Here is a 23,034-nt window from a genome sequence, read left to right as displayed (position 1 = left end):
TTTTTTTTGTTTTTTGCTTTTTGATCCATATGGGCATATGCTTCATCAATAGTGCTTTTCAAAAATATATATGGTTATTGCAACATCTCTGCGAAAACCACCCCTATCCTTGAAAATGTACTGCAGAAACTACCCCTATCCCTTGGCGAGCATGTTTTTACGATTTTCTCATTACCTATGTATTATTTTTAAACAAAACTTATACAAGGTTAAAGACCACTATTTACTCTAAAAATTATGTCCTATTCATTTTTTCGTATAAGCAACGGTTACGGCACAGTGGCGCCGTAAACCTCCTATATGCTTTGGCGGGCTCCAGTTTTTGTTTTTTTTTTCGTCATCTGTTCGTTTTATTGATAAAGTACTTATGCAAAATAAAACAACACAGTGTAACCTACAAATTATGACTTATGCACATTTTACATTCTTTGCTCCCCAAAGCCACAGTGGTGGCCCAAAATAAATTTTTGCATATTTTCGCCACCTACATGCATTTTATTGCATTAATGCTACCTTAACAGCACAATATTTACCCTTAGGTGGTCGCTGCGCAGTGGCGGATCCAGGGAGGGGTGATGGGGGTGAACACCTCCCCCCCCTCTCAAACCAAGTCATATTATATTCAAAGATTATAAAAATATTCATTTATTTTTATAGAAATTTAACCAATTGGCACCCCCCTCTTAACGATGCTGGATCCGCTACTGTCGCTAAAGCATAAAAAGTCATTCTTATAAAAATAATATTAATATTATATAAGTATTTCTATAAAAAAAATGAATATTTTTATAATCTTCAAATATAATATCACTTGGTTTGAGAGGGGTGGGGGTGATCGCCCCCATCACCCCTCCCTGGATCCGCCACTGCTTAGCGACCACTTAGGGGTGAATATTGTGCTATTAAGGTAGCATTAACGCAATAAAATGAGTGTAGGTGGCGAAAATATGAAAAAATTTATTTTGGGCCACCACTGTAGCTTTGAGGAGCAAAGAATGTAAAATGTGCATAGGTCATGATTTGTAGGTTACACTGTGTTGTTTTATTTTACATAAGTACTTTATCAATAAAACAAACAGATGACGAAAAAATAAACAAAAACTGGAGCCCGTCAAAGCATATATGAGGTTTACGGCGCCACTGTGCCGTAACGGTTGCTTAAACGAAAAAAATGAATAGGACCTAATTTTTAGAGTAAATAGTGGTCTTTAACCTTGTATAAGTTTTGTTTAAAAAAAATGAATAGGTAATGAGAAAATCGTAAAAACATGCTGGATAAGGTATAGGGGTAGTTTCTGCAGTATATTTTCAAGGATAGGGGTGGGTTGCGCAGGGATGTTGCAATAACCATATATATTTTTGAAAAGCACTATTGATGAAGCATATGTCCATATGGATCAAAAAGCAAAAAACAAAAAAAAAAATTTTAACCCCCCATTTTATTTATTGTTTTTGGTTACAAGGGTTGCACTAGGAAATCGCGTTTAGTGTCCATGCATGGGTAATAATAACTTGCACAAAATGATATATGAAGCATATTAATGAAGGGCATTGTGTGTGAAGGATTCCAAGAAAATCACTTTATTTATTAATTCTTCTTCTTTTTTGGGTGGTTCCGGGGAAAAAATGGGGGTGCATTATACAAATTTGTAAATAACACCAGTACATGGGTAATCGCTGAAAGTCTTTTTACTCTAGCATAAACGGTTCAGATGGTATAAAAAGGGGTTTTTTAAAATGTAACACCCTGTAATTAAAAAAAAGGCAATTACCCTTAAGTGAAACCTATAGGAAAAAATCAACCATATATTTGTGAATAATCTCCGTAGCATTTCTTTTTAATTTCCTTTACAGATAGCGAAAAATATATTTTTTCTAAAAACATCTTTTTTAAAAACTTGTCAACTTTGGGGCGCCACCCTTGCTAAACGGTGTATGATAGAGAGATGCTGTCGGAAATAAATCGTAGAAAATATAGTCCTCTTCATATTTCTATAAAAGAAATTTTTTGTAAAAGGTACAGGAAGGGCTACGTTCTGCAAAAACCATAAATTACCCCATTTAAAGGGGTGAAAAGGGGGGTTCCGGGACGAAATTTTTTCAGAAAAAGTTAGTCTTATAATAAGCACCCCTTGATATGCCAGAAAAAAAATAAAACCGGACTTGTGTCCATTTTGCAAGGTTCAACCTCTGTTTCCTACACTACATAATAATGAAAAGACCTTCTCCAAACGAAATAAAAACTTATACTGAAATGATGGCATCTCCTGAGGTAAAATGTTCCGGAAGTAAAATGAGCCTCCATTCGGATCTCCGGGTGAGGACTATCTCAGGGGGAACACCATTACAGGTTAGAAAAATCAGGATAGGGTCTTGGAATCTTGGTAGTCTTACAGGTAAGAGTCTGGAGTTAGTGGATGCGCTCAAACGAAGAAGAGTTCAAATTGCTTGTATTCAAGAAACTAGGTGGAAAGGACAAAGGGCGAAAGAACTAGGTGATGGATATAAATTGTGGTATGTAGGGAGTAGTAACACTAGAAATGGAGTTGGTATAATTGCTGATAGTGAAATGAAAGATAACGTAGTAGAAGTTGTAAGAACGAGTGATAGAATGATGTCAGTGAAATTTGTAATTGATAAAGAGGTATTGAATGTTGTGTGTGTGTATGCTCCTCAAACAGGTCTGGGTGAGAATGAAAGAAGAGCTTTCTATGATCAATTGGGAGACATACTGAGTGATATTCCAGCGGAGGAGAAAGTTATAATAGGAGGTGATTTCAATGCACATGTGGGCCAAGCCAAGACAGGATATGAAACAATACATGGGGGATTAGGCTTTGGAACTAGAAATGAAGCTGGAGATGACATGCTAGAATTAGCAACAGCATTGGATATGGCGATTGTTAACACATTCTTTAAAAAGAGAGAAACTCAACTTATTACCTACAAAAGTGGACAACATCAATCCCAAATAGACTACTTCATGATAAGGAAAGAAGACATACGTGAATGCAAGGACTGCAAGGTAATAGTTAGTGAGACAGTAAGCCAACAACATAAGCTGCTTGTTCTGGAAATCGAAGTAAAAAGCGAAACTAAACAAAAATATCGGAGAGGACCACAAAAAATCAAGTGGTGGATGCTAAAAGATGAGAAGGAAGGTCTATTCAGGGAAAGAATAGTAGAAAAAATATGTTGGAACATGAAAGGAAGCCCTAACACAATTTGGAGAAAAATGGCCAATATTATTAGAGAGACGGCTATTGAAATACTTGGGAAAACGTCAGGAAAGAAGTTTGAAGATAAAGAGACTTGGTGGTGGTCAAATGAAGTACAAGGAAAAATAAAAGAGAAGAGAAAATTATATAAAAAGTGGCAAGAAACCAGATCGGACATAGATCTTCAAAACTATATGGTCGCCAAAAAGGAAGCGAAAGTAGCAGTAGCAAAAGCTAAAGCAGAAGCGTATTCAAACCTATACGATCAACTTGATACCAGGGAAGGCGAAACGAAGATATATAAAATAGCCAAACAGAGAGCAAAGAAAGCAAAAGATTTTAATCAGATTAGATGTATCCGAGATGAAAATAATAAAATACTAGTTCACGAAAGGGATGTCAAAAAGAGATGGAGAAAGTACTTTGACAGCTTATTAAATGAAGAATTTGACAGACAGCCTGTAGAGTCAACGGAGACAGTAGCAGCAATGGTCACCAAAATAACCAATGAGGAAGTGGCTCAAGCGCTTCAAAAAATAAAGAAAGGAAAAGCGGTAGGACCAGATGATATTCCTGGGGAAGTATGGAGAGCATTGGGAGAGACAGGAACAAGGTGGCTAGCAGGTCTATTTAATAGAATTATGGAAGTTGGACAAATGCCAGACGAATGGAGAAGCAGTATACTGGTACCTGTTTACAAAAACAAGGGAGATATACAACAATGTACAAATTACAGGGCTATAAAACTGCTTAGCCACACCATGAAAATATGGGAAAGAGTAATTGATAGACGGATACGTGAAGAGACCGAAATATCCGAGAATCAATTTGGCTTTATGCAGGGTAGATCAACAACAGATGCAATTTTCACTATAAGGCAGTTGATGGAAAAATACAGGAGTAAAGAAACAAACGCTCATATGGTATTCATTGATCTTGAGAAAGCATATGATAGAGTTCCTCGAGAGATTCTGTGGTGGGCACTCAATAAGAAAGGAGTCCCTGGTGAATATGTAAAGATTGTGAGGGATATGTATGAGGGAGTAACGACTAGTGTTAGGACAGGTGTGGGAGAGACTGATAAATTTCATGTGAAAGTAGGATTGCATCAAGGTTCTGTGCTTAGTCCGTATTTATTCTCATTAGTTTTGGACCAGATAACAGCGAAAATACAGGGTAACATTCCATGGTGCTTAATGTATGCTGATGATGTCGTGTTAGTAGGAAATAGTGAAAGAGACTTAGAACAAAAACTGGAACAGTGGAGACAAGCTCTGGAGGAAAAAGGTTTAAAACTTAGTAGGACAAAAACAGAGTATCTGGAATGTTCATTTAAAGATGGAGCTACTACAAATAAAATGGTATCTTTAGATGGTGAAATGATTGTAAAAAGCAATAGTTTTAAGTACCTAGGATCGGTATTACAGAGTAATGGAGAAATAGATGGAGATGCATGCAGTAGAATTAGGGCTGGATGGATGAAGTGGAAAGAAGCGAGTGGTGTGTTGTGTGACAGAAAAATTCCAATGAAGCTGAAGGGAAAATTCTATAAAACAGCCATAAGACCAGCTATGATGTACGGAACTGAATGTTGGGCAGTGAAAAAGAAAGAGGAACAGCGAATGCATGTGGCGGAAATGAGAATGCTTAGATGGATGAGTGGAGTGACAAAGAAGGATAAAATTAGAAATGAGTATATTAGGGGAAGTCTAGGTGTGGCACCAATTGATGCCAAAATGAGAGAGCATAGGTTAAGATGGTTTGGTCATGTTCAACGTCGAGACGTTAACCACCCAATACGAAGAATAGCTGAAGTGCAGATTCCTGGAAGGAGTAGGAGAGGAAGACCAAAGAAGACCTGGGGGGAGACGATAAGGCAGGACATGTTGGTAAAGGGGATTAACATTGATATGGCCCAAGATAGAATTGTGTGGAGAAATGCAATTAGGGAAGCCGACCCCGCATAGGGATAAGGCAAAGAGAATGATGATGATGACCGAGCGATAAGAAGTATGCACTTCAATAATAAACAATTAATGAATTTTAAAAACAAAAAAAGAATGTGTGTGTACTTTGTACGCACGTAAGAAGTTATACTTCTACTACATATTATGTGATTTTTAAGACAATACCAAAAATTAAAAAAAATAAAAGAATAAAACGCACACAAACACATTGAAAAATGCCACAAAGAAAAAATGATTTCTGAACGATAATAATTGTTGGCAAAAATTTTAAATACGCATTTTCTGAAAAAAGAAATTATATAACAAATATACTTATTGTCCTTTTCATGATCATTTTTCAGTGCGTAACAAATGATAGGAAAAAGGGTAAGTCCGTGATAATACACATTTATGACATTTATTCTAACATGACATTTTAGTTCAATCTGACAGTTGTCACATTTTATTTTCAATTTGGAATAAAAACAAATCAAATGTGTTTCTTGCATTTATAAAATGGTATTTTCTTTGATTTGTATAGTCTTATAAATTATACAGATTATATTTGTAATATTATTTATCTAATTAAAAAAAAATATTTTTTTATTATGGCGCCATCTATCGACAACTAGAATAACTAGAATAAATGTTATAAAAATGTCACCGATGAAATGTAATCACCGACGTGCCTTTTTTTCTGTAACATACAATTTAATGCGTTAGAAAGAAATCGAAAAACTGTGACTCACTGAAAGATGATCATGAGAAATACTGTACAATCATAAAATGCATAAAAAAATAAAAACTTGCATCGGGAATCGAACCCGTGAATTTCGTGGCGCTTTGATTCGTAATCGAAGCCTAGACTCACTCGTCCAATTCCACATTATTTGTCATGTGGAAAAATAGGGTAACTGAACGTTTTACTGTTTGACAGTTGTTTTGAATATAATTAAATTATGTAGTTTAAATTTTGTGGAAGAAAATATTAAAATATAACAAAACAGTAAGAAAACAATATATTAGATGAAGATTGGTAGAACTTTTGTTGGTAATCAAATTAAGTATGTAAATCAAAGCATTACATACCTACTAGATAAATAAATCTACGCCAAAAAATCATAATTTAAAAATAAAAATCGGACCTAATTTGGGATTTCTCTCTAAAATCCCCATTCTTGAGAAAATAAATGTACAGTAGAGCGTAGATTATCCGAACGTCGATCAACCGAACGACCGCTTATTCGAACTATCGACTCCCGCGTCCCGCACTCGAATACCGAGCAAGCGTTAATAATTGACGCTTAAAATATCTTCAATTTTCTTTAATATTGTGTCCAAAAATAATTATGTTGTTGCAAAGACTGCACTTTTTTGTTTAGTTGCTAGTTGTCATTATCAAGATATAAATAAATATGTAGGTATATAAATATGGCTTTTATTCACTTGTGGATAAATATGTATGACTATAAATATGTATCATTATATTGTAGTTCGATTATCCGAACAAATCGGTTTTCCGAACACCTATGTCCCCCAATTAGTTCGGATAATCGACGCTCTACTGTATTTCAACCTAATCCAAATGTATAATTACAATATGATTATAATAAAAACTAGTTACCAAATTAGAATGAGTTTTTCTTGTCCAAAATAATCCGAAAGTCCAAAAATATAGGTATATGAAAACTATTTAAAAAGGCAGTATAACTATTAACTAACTTCTGTTTGTTGTTTCTTTTCACACAAATTTTAAAACGCAATAACCATTAATAATCTAACTACAGCTGTGCCACAGCCGCCATATTGAATAATTTTTGTTATGTCATTTGAACATCCAATCAGAACAAAGTTATAATGCGCATGCGCCGGGATCATAGGTTTTAACATATAAAAATTCACCCTCATATCGCCGGTAAAGAAGTATAACTTCAAAAAATTTCTCCTCAGCAGAGTATCGAACTCCAGAAGTAAAAAAAAAACTAAATAGATGTGAAGATAGCCACAGTTTTAGTGACATAAATCCAAAATATATATAACCAAATAACTGTTTGACTGTTTGTATGTAAAAATAAAATTGTTGTTTTTACTATTTTCCTTAAAATTTCATCATATTATTATTTTCTCATCTTTTAAACCTTCCTTGGACTTCTACAAATATTTCAAAATCAAAATTATCCAAATCGATCATAATATTCTCGAGTTGTTATAAAAAAGTTATAAACAAAATATGATGACGTTTGTTAAATGTTATTTTATTTTTTATAATAAATGTAGGTGTATGTATATTACTTTCAAGGTTAGTATTACAAACGTCTTGATCAGGCTAAATATTATTTCGTGCCCATTCAAGTGCTAGGCGAACGATAAGAAGTATTCACTTCAAAATTTTATTTCAATCCGATTTATAAAACAAAATATTATCTTCTTCTTCGGCTTTTTCCCATCATGAGTTCGCCGTTTTCGTCCTCCACAGCACTCTATTCTACCAGTCGCCATCTCTGAGGTCTCTATCTATCATAGCATTTCCTATGTGAGTTTTCCATCTCACAGCAGGTCTTCCTTTTCGTCTTCCACCCCGCGGGTCCCAGTCCAGTAATCTTTTCTGCCACCTGTGCTCTGGCATTCTTTGTCACTGTAGGGCTCTGTTTTCCAACTTTTTTGTAACTGAGCATTCTACTTCCATTCTGTGCATATCTAATTTGTTCTTATTCCATCCTCTCTGGTGATTTGTAGACATCTTATAAAGTCCAATTCAACTGTTTGTATTTAATTTCGTATTGTTCTTTTCATTGGCCATACTTTATACAGGGTGAGGCAGATAAAGGGCCTATTTAAAATATTTCGAGAACTAAAGGTAAGAGGATCATGAAAATTAAAATACAGGGGTTTTGAGGTATGAACTATTTAATGAAAATATTTTGGTCTCTGCTGCTTCCGGTTATACCGGAAGTTAACTTCGTTTTTTTAATGCGACACCCTGTATATTTTTACATTTTTGGATTCTGCTCGATGTCTTCTTTCTTAAAATATGAGGTTTTGTAATATTATACAGGGTAGTTTAAAAGATAATTACGGTTTTTTATAAATTTGGTAGCCAACTTCACACCCTGTAGAATTGTACTGATTTGATATCAAAAACTCCATTTATGTTCAAGTGATTTTTAATATAGTCTATTATTATTAAAAATTATTAATATAGCCAAATATTTAATTTTAGTATACAGGGTTGGTCGAAACTCAGAATGAGTATTTTCTGAGTTTTCTTAAATAGAACAACCTCTATTTTAGTATTGTAATGAAATGATATTTTATAGTACTTTTATATTTCTTAGGCATTCCCTATACCTAACTGCTTTAATTTGTAAGTTATTCGTAGTTCTTTAAACCAAACATTAATTGCAACAAAAATTACGTGAAATTTTATTAGGTTTGCCGTGAAAATATTCAATCATAAATAATTTTTCGAAAATAAACACATATTAATCTCGACTGACCCTTAATTTATTAATACTGGTTGATAGATCAAAATACCTTCGTAGTTAAGATTTTTGGTGTGTTTAATATTAATAAAAACATACAATATTATAATCAAGTATATTCAAATGGGAAATAAGCCACAATTTTACCTAAAAATGATTTTATTAACGTTTCGACGCCCAAGTCGGGTGTCGTTGTCAAAATACAAAATCATACTAAATAAATAAAAATGTTGTTGCTTAGTAAAAAATTCTTCTAATAATTTATTTAATCTGACTCATTTATATCGGCAATTCAGACACGTATTATACATTTTAAAGTAGACCACTTTAAAATGATATTGCCAATATTGATGAGTTGCGTTCCTGGGACGACTTTACTAAAAGATAGTTCATTCGATTACATGAAATCAATCCCAACTCAAGAATATCCGCCACAAAAATCATAGCATGTGATCTGTCTTTAAAAAGACAACCAAATGCAACGGTGGCACTGAAATTCTCGCGTTAGAGATTCCATAGTAAATCACGAGGGAAAACCAGGAAAAACCTCGTGATACTATCCCGAGATCGTAAGTATTTGGGTTTACATTTAGTTTACTCTCAAAACTAATACCAAATTCTGACTTAATATTTTAAATTTTAAATATGTACTAACTCGATATGTTACTGATTTACTAATTGTGGTGTTTTCTTTCTATTGACTTCCTCCTTTAATATGGGTAACCTTTAATAGAAAGAAAATACCACAATTAGTAAATCAGTAACATATCGAGTTAGTACATATTTAAAATTTAAAATATCAAGTCAGAATTTGGTATTAGTTTTGAGAGTAAACTAAATGTAAACCCAAATACTTACGATCTCGGGATAGTATCACGAGGTTTTTCCTGGTTTTCCCTCGTGATTTACTATGGAATCTCTAACGCGAGAATTTCAGTGCCACCGTTGCATTTGGTTGTCTTTTTAAAGACAGATCACATGCTATGATTTTTTGTGGCGGATATTCTTGAGTTGGGATTGATTTCATGTAATCGAATGAACTATCTTTTAGTAAAGTCGTCCCAGGAACGCAACTCATCAATATTGGCAATATCATTTTAAAGTGGTCTACTTTAAAATGTATAATACGTGTCTGAATTGCCGATATAAATGAGTCAGATTAAATAAATTATTAGAAGAATTTTTTACTAAGCAACAACATTTTTATTTATTTAGTATTATTTTGTATTTTGACAACGACACCCGACTTGGGCGTCGAAACGTTAATAAAATCATTTTTAGGTAAAATTGTGGCTTATTTCCCATTTGAATATACTTGATTATAAAAATGCCACAAGAAAATAGCTTCAGAACAACATACAATATTATATCTAGTTGGCTATGACTTTGACACTAAATATGCTTAAACATTTGCTTTGCTTAAACATTCTACTATTTTTGAAGTTCCAGTTGCTTTGCTACCATTACTAATATGATTTTTTCTAATCAGGAACTGATTAAGATGTTTTTTGTTCTAGAAGAGTATAACAAATAAAAATATGCTACTAGCAATAAGAATTTATCATCAGCAATTCCATGATAGATGATAACCAAAAAGAGAAACATTTCAAAATTTACTAGAGCGGTTTCAACGTACTGGACATTTAGATTACGAGAATTCTGATCGAACAAAAACTATTGTTAATGATTAAAATGAATTAAATGTTAGTGTCACTGAGAATCTACATATTAGTATGAACGTTCTCGTAATCTAAGTGTCTAGTACGTCGAAACTATTCTAGTAAACTCTGAAAAGTTTCTCTTCTTGGTTGTCGTCTATCAGGGAGTTGCAGATGATAAATTCTTATTGCTAGTAGTACATTTTTGTTACACTCTCATCAAAAACTTTACTAATCAGTTCCCCATTACAAAAATTTATATTAGTAATGGTAACAAAGCAACTGAAACTATAAAAATAATACAATGTCTAATGTTTAATCAAGTTTAGTGTCAAAGCCATAGCCAACTAGGTAGAATATGGTTTGATTTTATTAATATCTTATGCACCAACAATCTTAACAACGTAGGCATTTTGGTAATCTCATCCAATATTAATAAATTAAGGATCATTCTAGATTAACATGTATTTATTTTCAAAAAATTATTTATGATTGAATATTTTCACGGCAAACCTAATAAAATTTCACGTAATTTTTGTTGAAATTAATGTTTGGCTTAAAGAACTACGAATAACTTACAAATTAATGCAGTTAGGTATAGGGAATGCTTAAGAAATAAAAAAGTACTATAAAATATCATTTCACTACAATACTAAAATACAGGGTGTTCCATTTAAGAAAACTCAGAAAATACTCATTCCGAGTTTCGACCAATCCTGTATACTAAAATTAAACATTTCGCTATATTAATAATTTTTAATAATAATAGACTATATTAAAAATCACTTAAACCTAAATGGAGTTTTTGATATCAGATCAGTACAATTCTACAGGGTGTGAAGTTTGCTATAAAATTTATTAAAAACCGTAATTATTTTTTAAACTACCCTGTATAATATTACAAAACCTCATATTTTAAGAAAGAAGACATCGAGCAGAATCCAAAAATGTAAAAGTATATAGGGTGTCCCATTAAAAAAAACGAAGTTACAATCAACTTCCGGTGTAACCGGAAGCAGCAAAGAGACCAAAATATTTTCATTAAATAGTTCATACTTCAAAACCCCTGTATTTTAATTTTCATGATCCTCTTACCCTTAGTTCTCGGGATATTTTATCTGCCTCACCCTATATAGGGTAATATTCAACACTATGCTCTGAAAGACCATTTTTTTGTTTTCTTTGGTTAGTTGTTTGGAAGTGTTGTTCCATATCACTCCATGGAGTGCTTTCGTGGCTTGTTTTCCCCGTGCTATTTTCATTTGTATATCTTTCATATAATGAGTACCATCTCGGCTTATCATTGAACCTAAATATTTAAAACTCTTCTAAACTTAAGTTCAAACCTGCAACCTCATATCTAATACATAATTTAAGTATGGGCCATTCCACAAACATACGCCTGTTTTGGATTATTTCGACAACTAATATTTTACTGTGCAACATAAGAAGTACGAAAGTAAATGGCGCTCATAATTATTCCAATAAACAACAATGTAATTTGCAATTTACTTTCGTTCTTCTTATTTCGCACAGTAAAATATTCGTTGTCGAAGTAATCCAAAACAGGCGTATGTTCGTGGAATAGGGTATATTCGGTCTTATTCATATTCACAAACCATACATACTCATAGACGTTTCACGTAAATTGTCAAGGTCAAGACAGCAAATTAGTTACCATTCCAATCCAGAGATGTCGCTGTCAGTCAATTCTCTTGTCATATTTAACAACTGACAGTTTACAATTAAATTAATTTGTTAATTTACTTTTTATTTTACAGTTTGTGGCTTAATTATTTTATTATAGTGGTGTTACGTTTTTAATTAGATTTAGTCACAATTTTAATCAAGTGTATTAACCTCCTCTCCGTTTTTATGAGTAGAATTTTTAGTTTACATTGATCATCCCGTGTTGTGTTTCTCCACATTTAAAAAAAAAAACAATATAATAGATCCTGAAACAGTTTATTCCAATAGACAAGTGTGTCATCAACATTTCGGACCTATATATTTTTGGAAGTTTGTAAAAGATTATAAGGTAATATTTATCTAAACAATCATCCTACAAGATTCTTTCAAAAATTTTCATTCAACTCGATACACATCAGTGCTTTCACGTGACACATAGCAGTAGTGTTTAGCATTTTGAAAACAAATTGGAATATTTGAAGTTTTCAGTAAAATATGGAATAAAACATTGAATTGTCTTTCTGTTGTTTTAATTTCCTGCGAAATTTCATCAAAAATCCCGCAAAATTTATAATTTGAAATTCTCACGTAACTAAAATGTGTCAATTTAGTTCCCATTCCAATCAAGAGATGGCGTTAATTCGATCCGAAAGATTAACATGGTCGTGAAACGTCTATGAGTATGTATGGTTTGTGTTCATATTTATCTGGAGTCCCCATAGCTCATACTCTTCCTTTAATTTCCTTATCATATATTATCCCATATCCTCCCTGTCTTGAATCTTGTGCAAAAATGACTTGCCATCGGCGAAAAGTAGTGAATGTAATATTCTTTTTTACTGGTATTCCCATCGTTCAATATTTTGTATAATATCTTTTTAAAGCATGATCGTTGTATATGTTAAAAAGTGTAGGTGATAGACCACATCCCTGTTTGAGACCTTTTGTTGCAATAATTGTTTTTGTTATTTCATTACCTAAAATACAAGATTATTAAGGGGAATAATATTAGAAAACGACCTGGATGTCTTTAAATTTTTACAATTCTTATGAAAAATCATAATATTGCCCATTTTTTGTAGGCAATGATATGTTCAAAAAGGGCGACTACGCTACCGCAGTGAAGCATTACACTGAAGCTATTAAGCGTAATCCAGACGATGCAAAACTATACAGTAACCGTGCTGCATGTTACACGAAATTAGCTGCCTTCGATTTAGGCTTGAAAGACTGTGATAAGTGTGTAGAACTAGACCCGAAGTTTATTAAAGGTTGGATAAGAAAAGGTCACATTCTCCAGGGTATGCAGCAACAGAGCAAAGCCATTTCTGCCTTCCAGAAAGCTCTCGACTTAGATCCGAATAACCAAGAAGCGTTACAGGTAAAGTATTTATTAGATTCTTCTTCTAAAGTGCCGTGCATTTCTGCGTAGGCGTCTACTGCACAGTGTCTTGTTAGGTGAGATGTTAGATAGTCAGGATTAAAATGTTCTATTTTTAGCAGCATTGCGAAGCATTTCATTACTGTGGATTTCTGTCCATTGGCGAATATTACGCAGCCACGATTTTTTTACAAAAACGATAAAATCCGGTGATGAAGCTTAAATTAGCACAAAACCTCGTAATTTTTACAGAATGGATCGATTTGCTTGAAAATTTGAGAATAAGTAGTGGATAGTCCAAGGATCAAAATCTATATTGTCGAAAGGCGCTTTTACCATGGGGGTGGTTGCCACCCCACTTCGGGGGTTGAAATTTTTTATTATATTTTAACAACAGAATTTGGTAAAAACATTCATTCTAAGCAAAAAACGTTCTATACATTTTTTTTTGATAAAATTAATAATTTCCGACTTATTCGCTATCGAAAGTGTTAGATTTAATCGAAAAAAATCAAAGTTTTTAATCCGTTTTCTGCTAATAACTCAAAAAGTTTTCGTTTTATCAAAACAACTTTGCTTAACAAAAATGTATCTTTTCAAAAAATAAAAAAACTGTTTTTTTTTATTTTCTTTAAGACCAATAGTAATCGAGCTATACTTTATTTTATGTTAGCTCTTCTTCGTCAAATGCTAAAAATTGTAGTTTCAAAGTCAAAAGAAGGGAAAACTATGCATTTTTCGGGAATAACTTGTTCAAACTAATTTAAAGTATTTACAAATATCTATCTCCAGAAATAAAAAAAAGTGTCTAGCTTAAAAATTAAGTGACTTATAATGAAAAGAATGTTAGTCTCTATTTCTTTCACTGAAAAAGTGATAGGAAGCAACCCCCTAATCACCACCCTAATCAATATTAGTCATTGACCTTATTTGGTCTTCTTTATTTATGTATTATTAATATGTTCTAGAAGTTTGACCGGCTTATAATGATTAGTTTAAAAAAAATAATGTGTGTGTACTTTGTACGCACGTAAGAAGTTATACTTCTATTATATGATTTCAACGAAATCAATATACTTTAAACAGTTTCTCTACTACTTTCCAAAAATTTTTATTAAAACAATACCAAAAATTAAAAAAATAAAAGAATAAAACACACACAAACACATTGAAAAATGCCACAAATGATTTCTGAACAATAATTGTTGCCAAAAATTTTAATTAAATACGTATTTTCTGAAAAAAATTATATAACAATATACTTACAATCATAAAATCTATAAAAAAAAATAAAACAATAACAACTTGCTTGGGGCTTGAACCCACTTCACGTCTATCGCGCCGTACCAAAGTCGAAGTGATTTCCTACTGCACCACTTTCGCGTATACGTCATGTGGGAATATACACAAACTAAACGTTTACATCATAAACTTTTTGACATTTTGTTTATTTATATGAATTTAATCAAATTATTAGTTTGATTTTTGTCGAATTAAAATACAACAAAATATAGAGTAAGAAAACGATATATTAGATGAAGATTTGTAGAAAGTTTGTTCGTAATCAGATTATGTAAATTAAAGCATTGCCTACTAATAGGTAACTATTTTTTTTTTCATTTTCCAAATAGATAGGTATGAAGATAATTTTTTATTGGAATACAACTGAAACATTTAGAATTACGTACCTGCGGCTTTTCAAAACTATTTAAAAGTCACTATAATTATAAATTTGATTTTATTTCTGTCCTCACAACAATAAAAACTAATATATACAATATTTTTGTTTACCGATAACCTCCATATTGAACAATTATTGACAGATCATTTCAACACCCAATCAGAGCCCGTATAACGACTAATATCATACTGTCAGTGTGCGCATGCGCGCATATTAATAAAGTTTCACCCTCAATGAAATCGCGCCTAAATAAGTATAACTTCAAAAAATGGAGTTAAAAGCGAATAACGAATGTTTGGAGTTGCTCTTTTCTTCAGAATAGAAAGATTAGCATCAGAGATGCGAAAAAATGTTTAAATATGAAATTGTAGCTTATTTCATTCCTAAGAACTTTTTTCCCTAAAATTCACCCTCGTGCCCAAAGAAGTATAACTTCAACAAGGCATCCGTCGCCCTCTTTCCTAACGTAAAACCAAACTGTTCTTCTCCTATTGATGTCTCTAGAACCTTTGTTCTAAAATTCTCTCCCAAACTTCCATTTGTATTTATAATAACCATACTAATGATCCTATTTTTTGTTAAACTGTTTTTTTTTGTTCATAGGGATACAGGGCATGTACTATTGAAAACGCCAATCTAGATGGAGATCCGGAAAAGATCAGACAGCGGGCTATGGCTGATCCGGAAGTCCAGACCATTCTTAGAGATCCTGCCATGAGAATGATCTTGGAACAGATGCAGAACGATCCCAAAGCTCTGCAAGATCATCTAAAGAATCCAGATATTGCTGCTAAAATACAAAAACTTTTAGAATCTGGACTTATCGCAATTCGCTAATTGATTATATATATATATATATATATATATATATATATATATATATATATCTTTTTTTTACGAACTAGAATGTTTTATTTGTGAATTTCACTTCGAATGACTGTTTCCATAGTTTTCTTTTGTATTTTAGGTTATAACGCCATTAAAGTCGATATCTGAAACCTAATGCGATGTTTTATTTAAAATATTTATGTAGAATTGTAAATATTTTACCTTAATTTTTAAGACTCCTGTCTATAATTTTTCTTAATTATTATTACGAAAACGAAATAAGAGTCTCACGCATAAGAACACATTTGCGGATCGGCTTGGGGATTTGGAATCGGAGTTATCTGAGACGCAAGATAAATATAAGTAGCCGCCTTGACTAATTTTATTGGTTTTCGTTTATTGGAAAAAGTCGGTACATACTTTGATCCAATTTTAATAGGTTAGTTCTCACGAAAGCGAATTAAACCATGAGAAGAGGAGATTAGCAGTAAGATAATTTTGGTTATTGTGGGAAGAATACGTCAGTCGATTTTAAGATAAGAACCGCGACAGTCGTGTTATTGGGGATAAGACGTAAAAAGACGCCTTAAGACGAATATTATGACAAGCCGGTTATAATATTGATTAGACGCAATTATCTCTAAATACATTTCTTTTTGTAAGAACAAGGACACGTAAATTTTGGTCGCAATTACACAAACACTTTTACATTTCGTCAATTTAGTAGTATCTAATTTAGTTATCTATTTTATTAATTAAAACTGTTGAACATCACACGGATTTTTATTACGATTGTCTTTAAAGAATCCTACATTTATTTTACATTATTTCCTGTAAGTCGACTACACGTCATAAGTGACATTTCTACAGTACAAACAAGTAGGTACTCGGAAATCCTCTAATGGTATTTGTAAAAAATTTTGGATTCACATACCACGTGGAATTACGTTCCAAGCAGGGCCGCCAAGAGGAATGAGCGGGCCCCGACAAAAAGTGAAGAGCAAAAAAAGATAAATGTTACGTTATGTACGGCATACGTTTGGGGCTCTTATTAGAAAGATTAAGAGAAAAGAAAAAATTTATTAGATTATAATTCAGGAAATTATAGCCGTTTTTGTTTATTTTAGGAACCATACTTCCAATCCTTTGTGATAAAGAGTGTATTGAGGAAGTTCTACATCTCATTTACTAATGCAAGTAAATGCGAAATTCAAATATTTTTCGTCATACTTCCTTATGCATCTTCCTATGTAAACTTACATTACTGCTGTCGCCTGAGTTTCATTTCGTTTTCTATATTTTGAATATTATCCATCGTCAACATTAAAACTCTGCATGCATAATTAAACAAAATAAAGGATCGACTTAACAACATGAATAAATATTCGAGGGCTCATTCTATCTATACATTGTCATAAGCAGCTTTAAAATCGAAAGTGTATTAAGAAGAAGTCTCTACAAAGCTATGAATGAGTTAGGAATCCCAAAAAACTCGTATGTATAATAAAAGTGACAATGGCGAAGATGATATCAGCAGTAAAAATTCAAAACGACTCATCAACCCCATTTGAAATACATAGGGGGTTAAGGCAGGGAGATGCGCTGGCGTGTCAACTTTTTAATGTAGCATTAGAAAAAGTCGTACGAGACGCTAATATAGATAGCAGGGGAACAATATTCAATAGATCTGTCCAAATTCTAGCATATGCAGACGACGTGGACATTATAACAAGAACCAGAGCGAGAACTGCGGAAATCCTAATCGAGCTAGTAGCAGCAGCAGAACGAATGGGGTTACATATAAATCGAAATAAAACAAAATTCATGGCGACTAACACAAACACAAGAGCTGGAAATGTTGACGCAATGATCTAATCATCAATGACCAAAACTTCGAAGCGGTCAAAGAGTTCATATATCTAGGGACATCGGTTAACCCCAATAATAACACATCAGAGGAAATACAAAGACGAATAATAATTGCAAACAGGTGTTATCATAGTCTATCAAAGTACTTAGCTAACAAACGTCTGTCTCAAAAAACTCGTATAAGGCTGTATAGAACATTGATAGTCCCCGTTCTCACATATGGATCAGAGGCATGGACGCTAACTAAAACAGATGAATCCGCTCTGTCGATTTTTGAAAGAAAGGTGCTACGTAAGATATTCGGAGCGGTCTGTGAGAACGGAATATGGAGGCGTAGATATAACTTTGAACTGCAGAATATCTAAAAGCATACGTTTGGTGGAAAAGATATTATCACTAAAATTAAGCGAAACCGCGTGCAGTGGGCAGGGCATGCAGCCAGGGCCCCTGAATCGAACATGATAAAAAATATTCTAACAGCGCAACCCGTGGGAATGAGAAGACGAGGTAACACAGGATGCCGATAAGATCGGAGTCGGCAACTGGAAAATGCAAGCAAGGGACAGAACAGAATGGCGTAGAAAGCTTGAGAAGGTCGAGGCCCTCTAAGGGCTGTAGCACCAAGATGATGATGATGATGCTCATTCTATCTCCTTGTTTCACTTTTCTTTCTAGGAGAAAATCATCTGATCTTTCGCTCTAGTATTTTCATATATTGATTTTACCACTTATATTAGTTTGCTCGGTATTTTTAGCTGTTTTGACCTTTATCAAGTAGGTCTCCATCTATTGTGTCAAATGTACTTTTCAAGTCTATGAATGCTAGCAAGGTCAGGTGGGGAAAGTGTGTATTCGGGTTAAGTGTATAAAGTCAAAATATATTTTATACCCTATTCCACGAACATACGCCTGTTTTGGATTACTTTGACAACGAATATTTTACTGTGCAAAATAAGAAGAACGAAAGTAAATTGCGAATTACATTGTTGTTTATTGGAATAATTATTACCGCCATTTACTTTCATACTTCTTATGTTGCACCGTAAAATATTCGTTGTCGAAGTAATCCAAAACAGGCGTATGTTCGTGGAATGGCCCATAATATGGTTATGGTTATATACTAGTGTCGCCATCTATGATTCGTTAAAGCAGAATACAAATGCTTACAAGGTCAACTGAAACGAAGATTCGATTTGCTCTTATTTAACTAGAAAAGTGTCATTCTGTCCTGTCTGAACCTAACGTTAAGTGCGCATTTCATGCAAGACGTGCCATTTAAAATCAAGTACCATCGGCATTCTGTGTTGAATTTCAGTACTTTTTTTGCACTTTTAAAGCATTACTTACCCAGATGTCATTTATTTCAAAAAATAAATCGTAGACGAGACACGCCAGCGCATCTCCCTGTCGCAGCCCAACATTCGTTTCAAACGCCTGCGATTGTTCGCCCTGTATTTCGACTTTGCAAACGACTTTACGCATTGTAGCCTTAACCAATCTTATCAGGGATGTGGAATTCATCCATGGCTTCGTACAATTTATTTCTTAGGACACTATCATAGCCGATTTAAAATCTACGAAAAGATGGTATGTGTCGATATTGAATTCATTGATTTTTTCCAGTATTTGCCTTAGCACAAAGTTCTGGTCTCCTCTGAATGTGCACTTAGGCGACCATATAAGATACTCTAAAATATTTTGTAAGCTGTATTAAGGAGGGTTATTCCCCTATAGTTTCTACATTCCAACTGATCACCCTTTTTGTGTAGAGGACAAACGATTCCAACACACCACTCTTCCGGGATTTGTTCCTCATTCCAGGCTCTCGGTATTATTTTATATATTTGATTAGTCAGACTAGCACCTCCATATTTAATAAGTTCCGCGGATATACCATCACTTCCTGGAGATTTATTATTTTTTAGGTGTTTTATTGCATCCCGTACTTCTTGAATTGATGGATGATTGATTCGTAAATTACTTCCCTTAATTTTTCTGTTTTTCATCTAGCGAGCCCCCTTTTTTAGGGTTTCGTATCTTTGTAATACCTTATTTATTTTATTTTGGTAAATGTCCCTTATTTTGCTTATATTTAGTTTTTTATGATTATTTTGCTACACTGTATATTCTCTAAATCGATATCTGGTGTTTCTATGATTATGTCTATCTTACTAAGGAAGTAAAAGTTCACTTGTAGGTAGATGGTATATAAATTTATTAAAACTTTTATCTAAAATGATCCAAATTGGATTGAAGTGGGTACATCTATAGTACAAAAAAACACAAACGTTTTCGGACCGACCGGTCCATCATCAGGTAGAAACTTTAGATCCAAAGTAGTTGGAACTAGCTACATAATTAGGTCAAAAGACCTTCATGTTACAATAATTAGGCCATTTCGGCTACAACAATGTCGATGTTTAAAGAATTTAAAAATGTAGTGGTACTATAGTATGGTCTTTTTCTTGGCTTCAAACTGACAGCTGTCATTTTAGAAAAAATTGTAATAAATTTACATATCATCTACCTACAAGTGAAGTTTTACTTCCTTAGTAAGTTTTTTATTATGGTATACAGCCAATGAGAGGAATCTTTTCCTTTATAGATTATGTCTATGTTTCTATGACTATTACTAGTCTATGTTGTGTTTTCAGTTCTGCTTCATTTGTTACTATTACTTCTATCGTCAATTCCAACTCTTATGAATATGTTATGTAATGTATGATGCTTCTTGCTCCTCTTTCCTCTGAATGGTAATTTTAATTATGAATAGATTTAAAATTAACAGTCATAGTTACTATGTCTTGACTTGAACTTTGTAAATTTTTTGAACAAGCTCCATCGCATTTCTTTTTCCTAAATGGGACAACTCGATTCATCAACTTGTCTCAGGTACATAAACAAAAAAAAAACGAATGATTTTTTTATTTCGTTTATTAATTATACCTTTAAATGATATAAAACATCTAATAAAACAAAAAAATAAAATACAAAGAAAGAAAAATTAAAGTATTAATATTGCAACTTATGTCATATAAGCTAGACAATGGCAACATTCACAAAATCACTAATCCAACCATAATTTTTGGACATGCACAGGATGCGACAGGACATAACATACGAAAAATATGTCAGATATGAATTCAATTTATTTAAAAGTATACTGAAAAGTATATTAAAAGACATCGTACACCTTTCATCTTATGGAAAATATGTCACTCAAATACAATAAAATTTATATGAATAAATTTGTCTCGAAATTACAATCATTTTATATCATTGCGCCAACTCTGAATTTTGGTTCATAACGGCGTAAATTGATATAAACAAATCTATAATCAATGAGTTAAAAGAGATTTGGTGAATGTAAGTTCATAAATCTTTTTGCAAGAATTAAGGCAGTGGCTTACTCTTATCTTATAGATTATAAAGTAGGTATAATTTGGTCAGTCGTACGAAAGTATATAGTTCCCCTAATAGGCTTAGCTCATGCTGGGTTAAGCTGTTTTCAATAGCCACTAGACTAATAGTATTAATGAATGCCAGTTTTATGGTCTTCAAAAATGTGATTTCCATAAAATTACAATTTACCCCAATAATTGTTGACGCAATGATATGAAATTATTGTAATTTTAAGACGAATCTATTCATGAAACTTTTATTGCATTTGAGTGACATTATATTATTTTTCATAAGATGTGTGCCGTGTCCTTTCTATCTTACGGAGAAAAGTTGGGTTTGATGCTATAAGTTAAGACAACATTACAATCAAAAATAAACTTGTCTTAGTTAAATAAAAGTTTTGGGGTTTTCTATTGTTATACCAATACTTAAAAGATTTTTTAAATAGTATGAAAAAGTGTTATATCGTTGAAAAATATACACACTTTGCTTTACGTGTTATTTGACAATATTTTTCGTATATTTTCCTAATATAAATTTACATCATCCACTACAGACTATAATATCTTAATCAATAAAAACGAACTATCATACTCCTAAATATAATAAAAATCCATTTATATAGTAATTCAAACTTAAAATAAAAACAAATTATAATAATACATATTCACAAGAATATATTCTCGAATAGTAGACTATTAAGTAATTAAATATCAACATCTTTTTCTTCTTCTTACTAAATCGAAACTCCAGTTAAGTATACATAAAATTTCGTACTTACAAATATTTTGTCATTTTAAAACGAATGCTACGGGACAATAGGTTTACGAGCCTTCGATTGAAAGTTTATTTGAAAATTCAACTGCGGCAATATCAAAAAGTGCAAGCTAGGCTAGAAAGGCTATAGGGTTCTAAAACTGTTGACACGTTTTGATTTTCACTCCGGAAATCGTTATCAAAAGAGAACAATTTGTTGATAAAGTGTGTACAACCACCAATTGTTATTATTGAGGTTATGACATATCCCAGTCAAGAAATATTGTACCTTTCCTATGATGGTTGTAGCAACGGCCAGCTATGGCTGGAAAGATATGAGTGAGGATGTTTTTTATGCTCTGCGATACATCAAGTTCTGATTATTCTGTGTATTTGTGCAATAATTGTGTGCGTTATCTGATTCTATGTTTGGGATATTCGTATTGAGTTTTTTGGGGTAAAAAAGCTGTAGGTTAAGGTTTAGGTATGGTGTGTTGCATATATGTACAACAATGAGCCTACAACAATCATAGGCAAGGTATAATAATTATACCTGGTATACCCTATTATTACCCATTCTGGGGTAAAAAAGTTGTAGGTTAAGGTTTAGGTATGGTGTGTTGCATATATGTACAACAATGTGCCTACAACAATCATAGGCAAGGTATAATAATTATACCTAGTATACCCTATTATTACCCATTCTGGGGTAAAAAAGTTGTAGGTTAAGGTTTATGTATGGTGTGTTGCATATTTATATTATGTACAACAATGTGCCTACAACAATCATAGGCAAGGTATAATTATTATAATTAATAAGGTATAATTATAATTATAGCTTGCCTATGATTGTAGTAGGCACATTGTTGTATGTACAGTTACGGTCACTGAATAGTTTACACCGTACTTTTTCTATTGTAATACTGTAAAATTGCAGTATCGTACGGATTTGACAAATATCAGAAGTCAATGCTTGTCAAAATTTTCACGAGTGTTCAAAAATAAAATAAAAATCAAACTCCTCCAAAATGGTTAGAATACATTTGAATGATGCGCAAAAAGCAAGAGCAATTGCCAAACTCGAAGAAGGTTGGTCACTAAGGCAAGTTGCTGCTGATTTGAAC

General features: G+C 32.8%; 1 protein-coding gene across 1 annotated transcript in view; it reads left to right on the top strand.

Annotated features, from left to right (window-relative positions):
- LOC114336082 (stress-induced-phosphoprotein 1) overlaps positions 1-16,058 on the top strand; it is a 28,038-nt gene extending 11,980 nt beyond the window's left edge. Inside the window, exons 5-6 of the mRNA XM_050644528.1 lie at positions 13,076-13,374; positions 15,659-16,058. Of these exons, the coding sequence (XP_050500485.1) occupies positions 13,076-13,374; positions 15,659-15,892 (533 nt within the window). The 3' untranslated portion in view covers positions 15,893-16,058. The remainder of the gene's footprint in view (positions 1-13,075; positions 13,375-15,658) is intronic.
- The last annotated feature ends 6,976 nt before the right edge of the window (positions 16,059-23,034 follow it).

The sequence above is a fragment of the Diabrotica virgifera genome, chromosome 2, assembly GCF_917563875.1.
Source record: "Diabrotica virgifera virgifera chromosome 2, PGI_DIABVI_V3a".
NCBI classification, from domain to species: domain Eukaryota; kingdom Metazoa; phylum Arthropoda; class Insecta; order Coleoptera; family Chrysomelidae; genus Diabrotica; species Diabrotica virgifera.
This window is presented reverse-complemented; position numbering and strand designations above follow the sequence as displayed.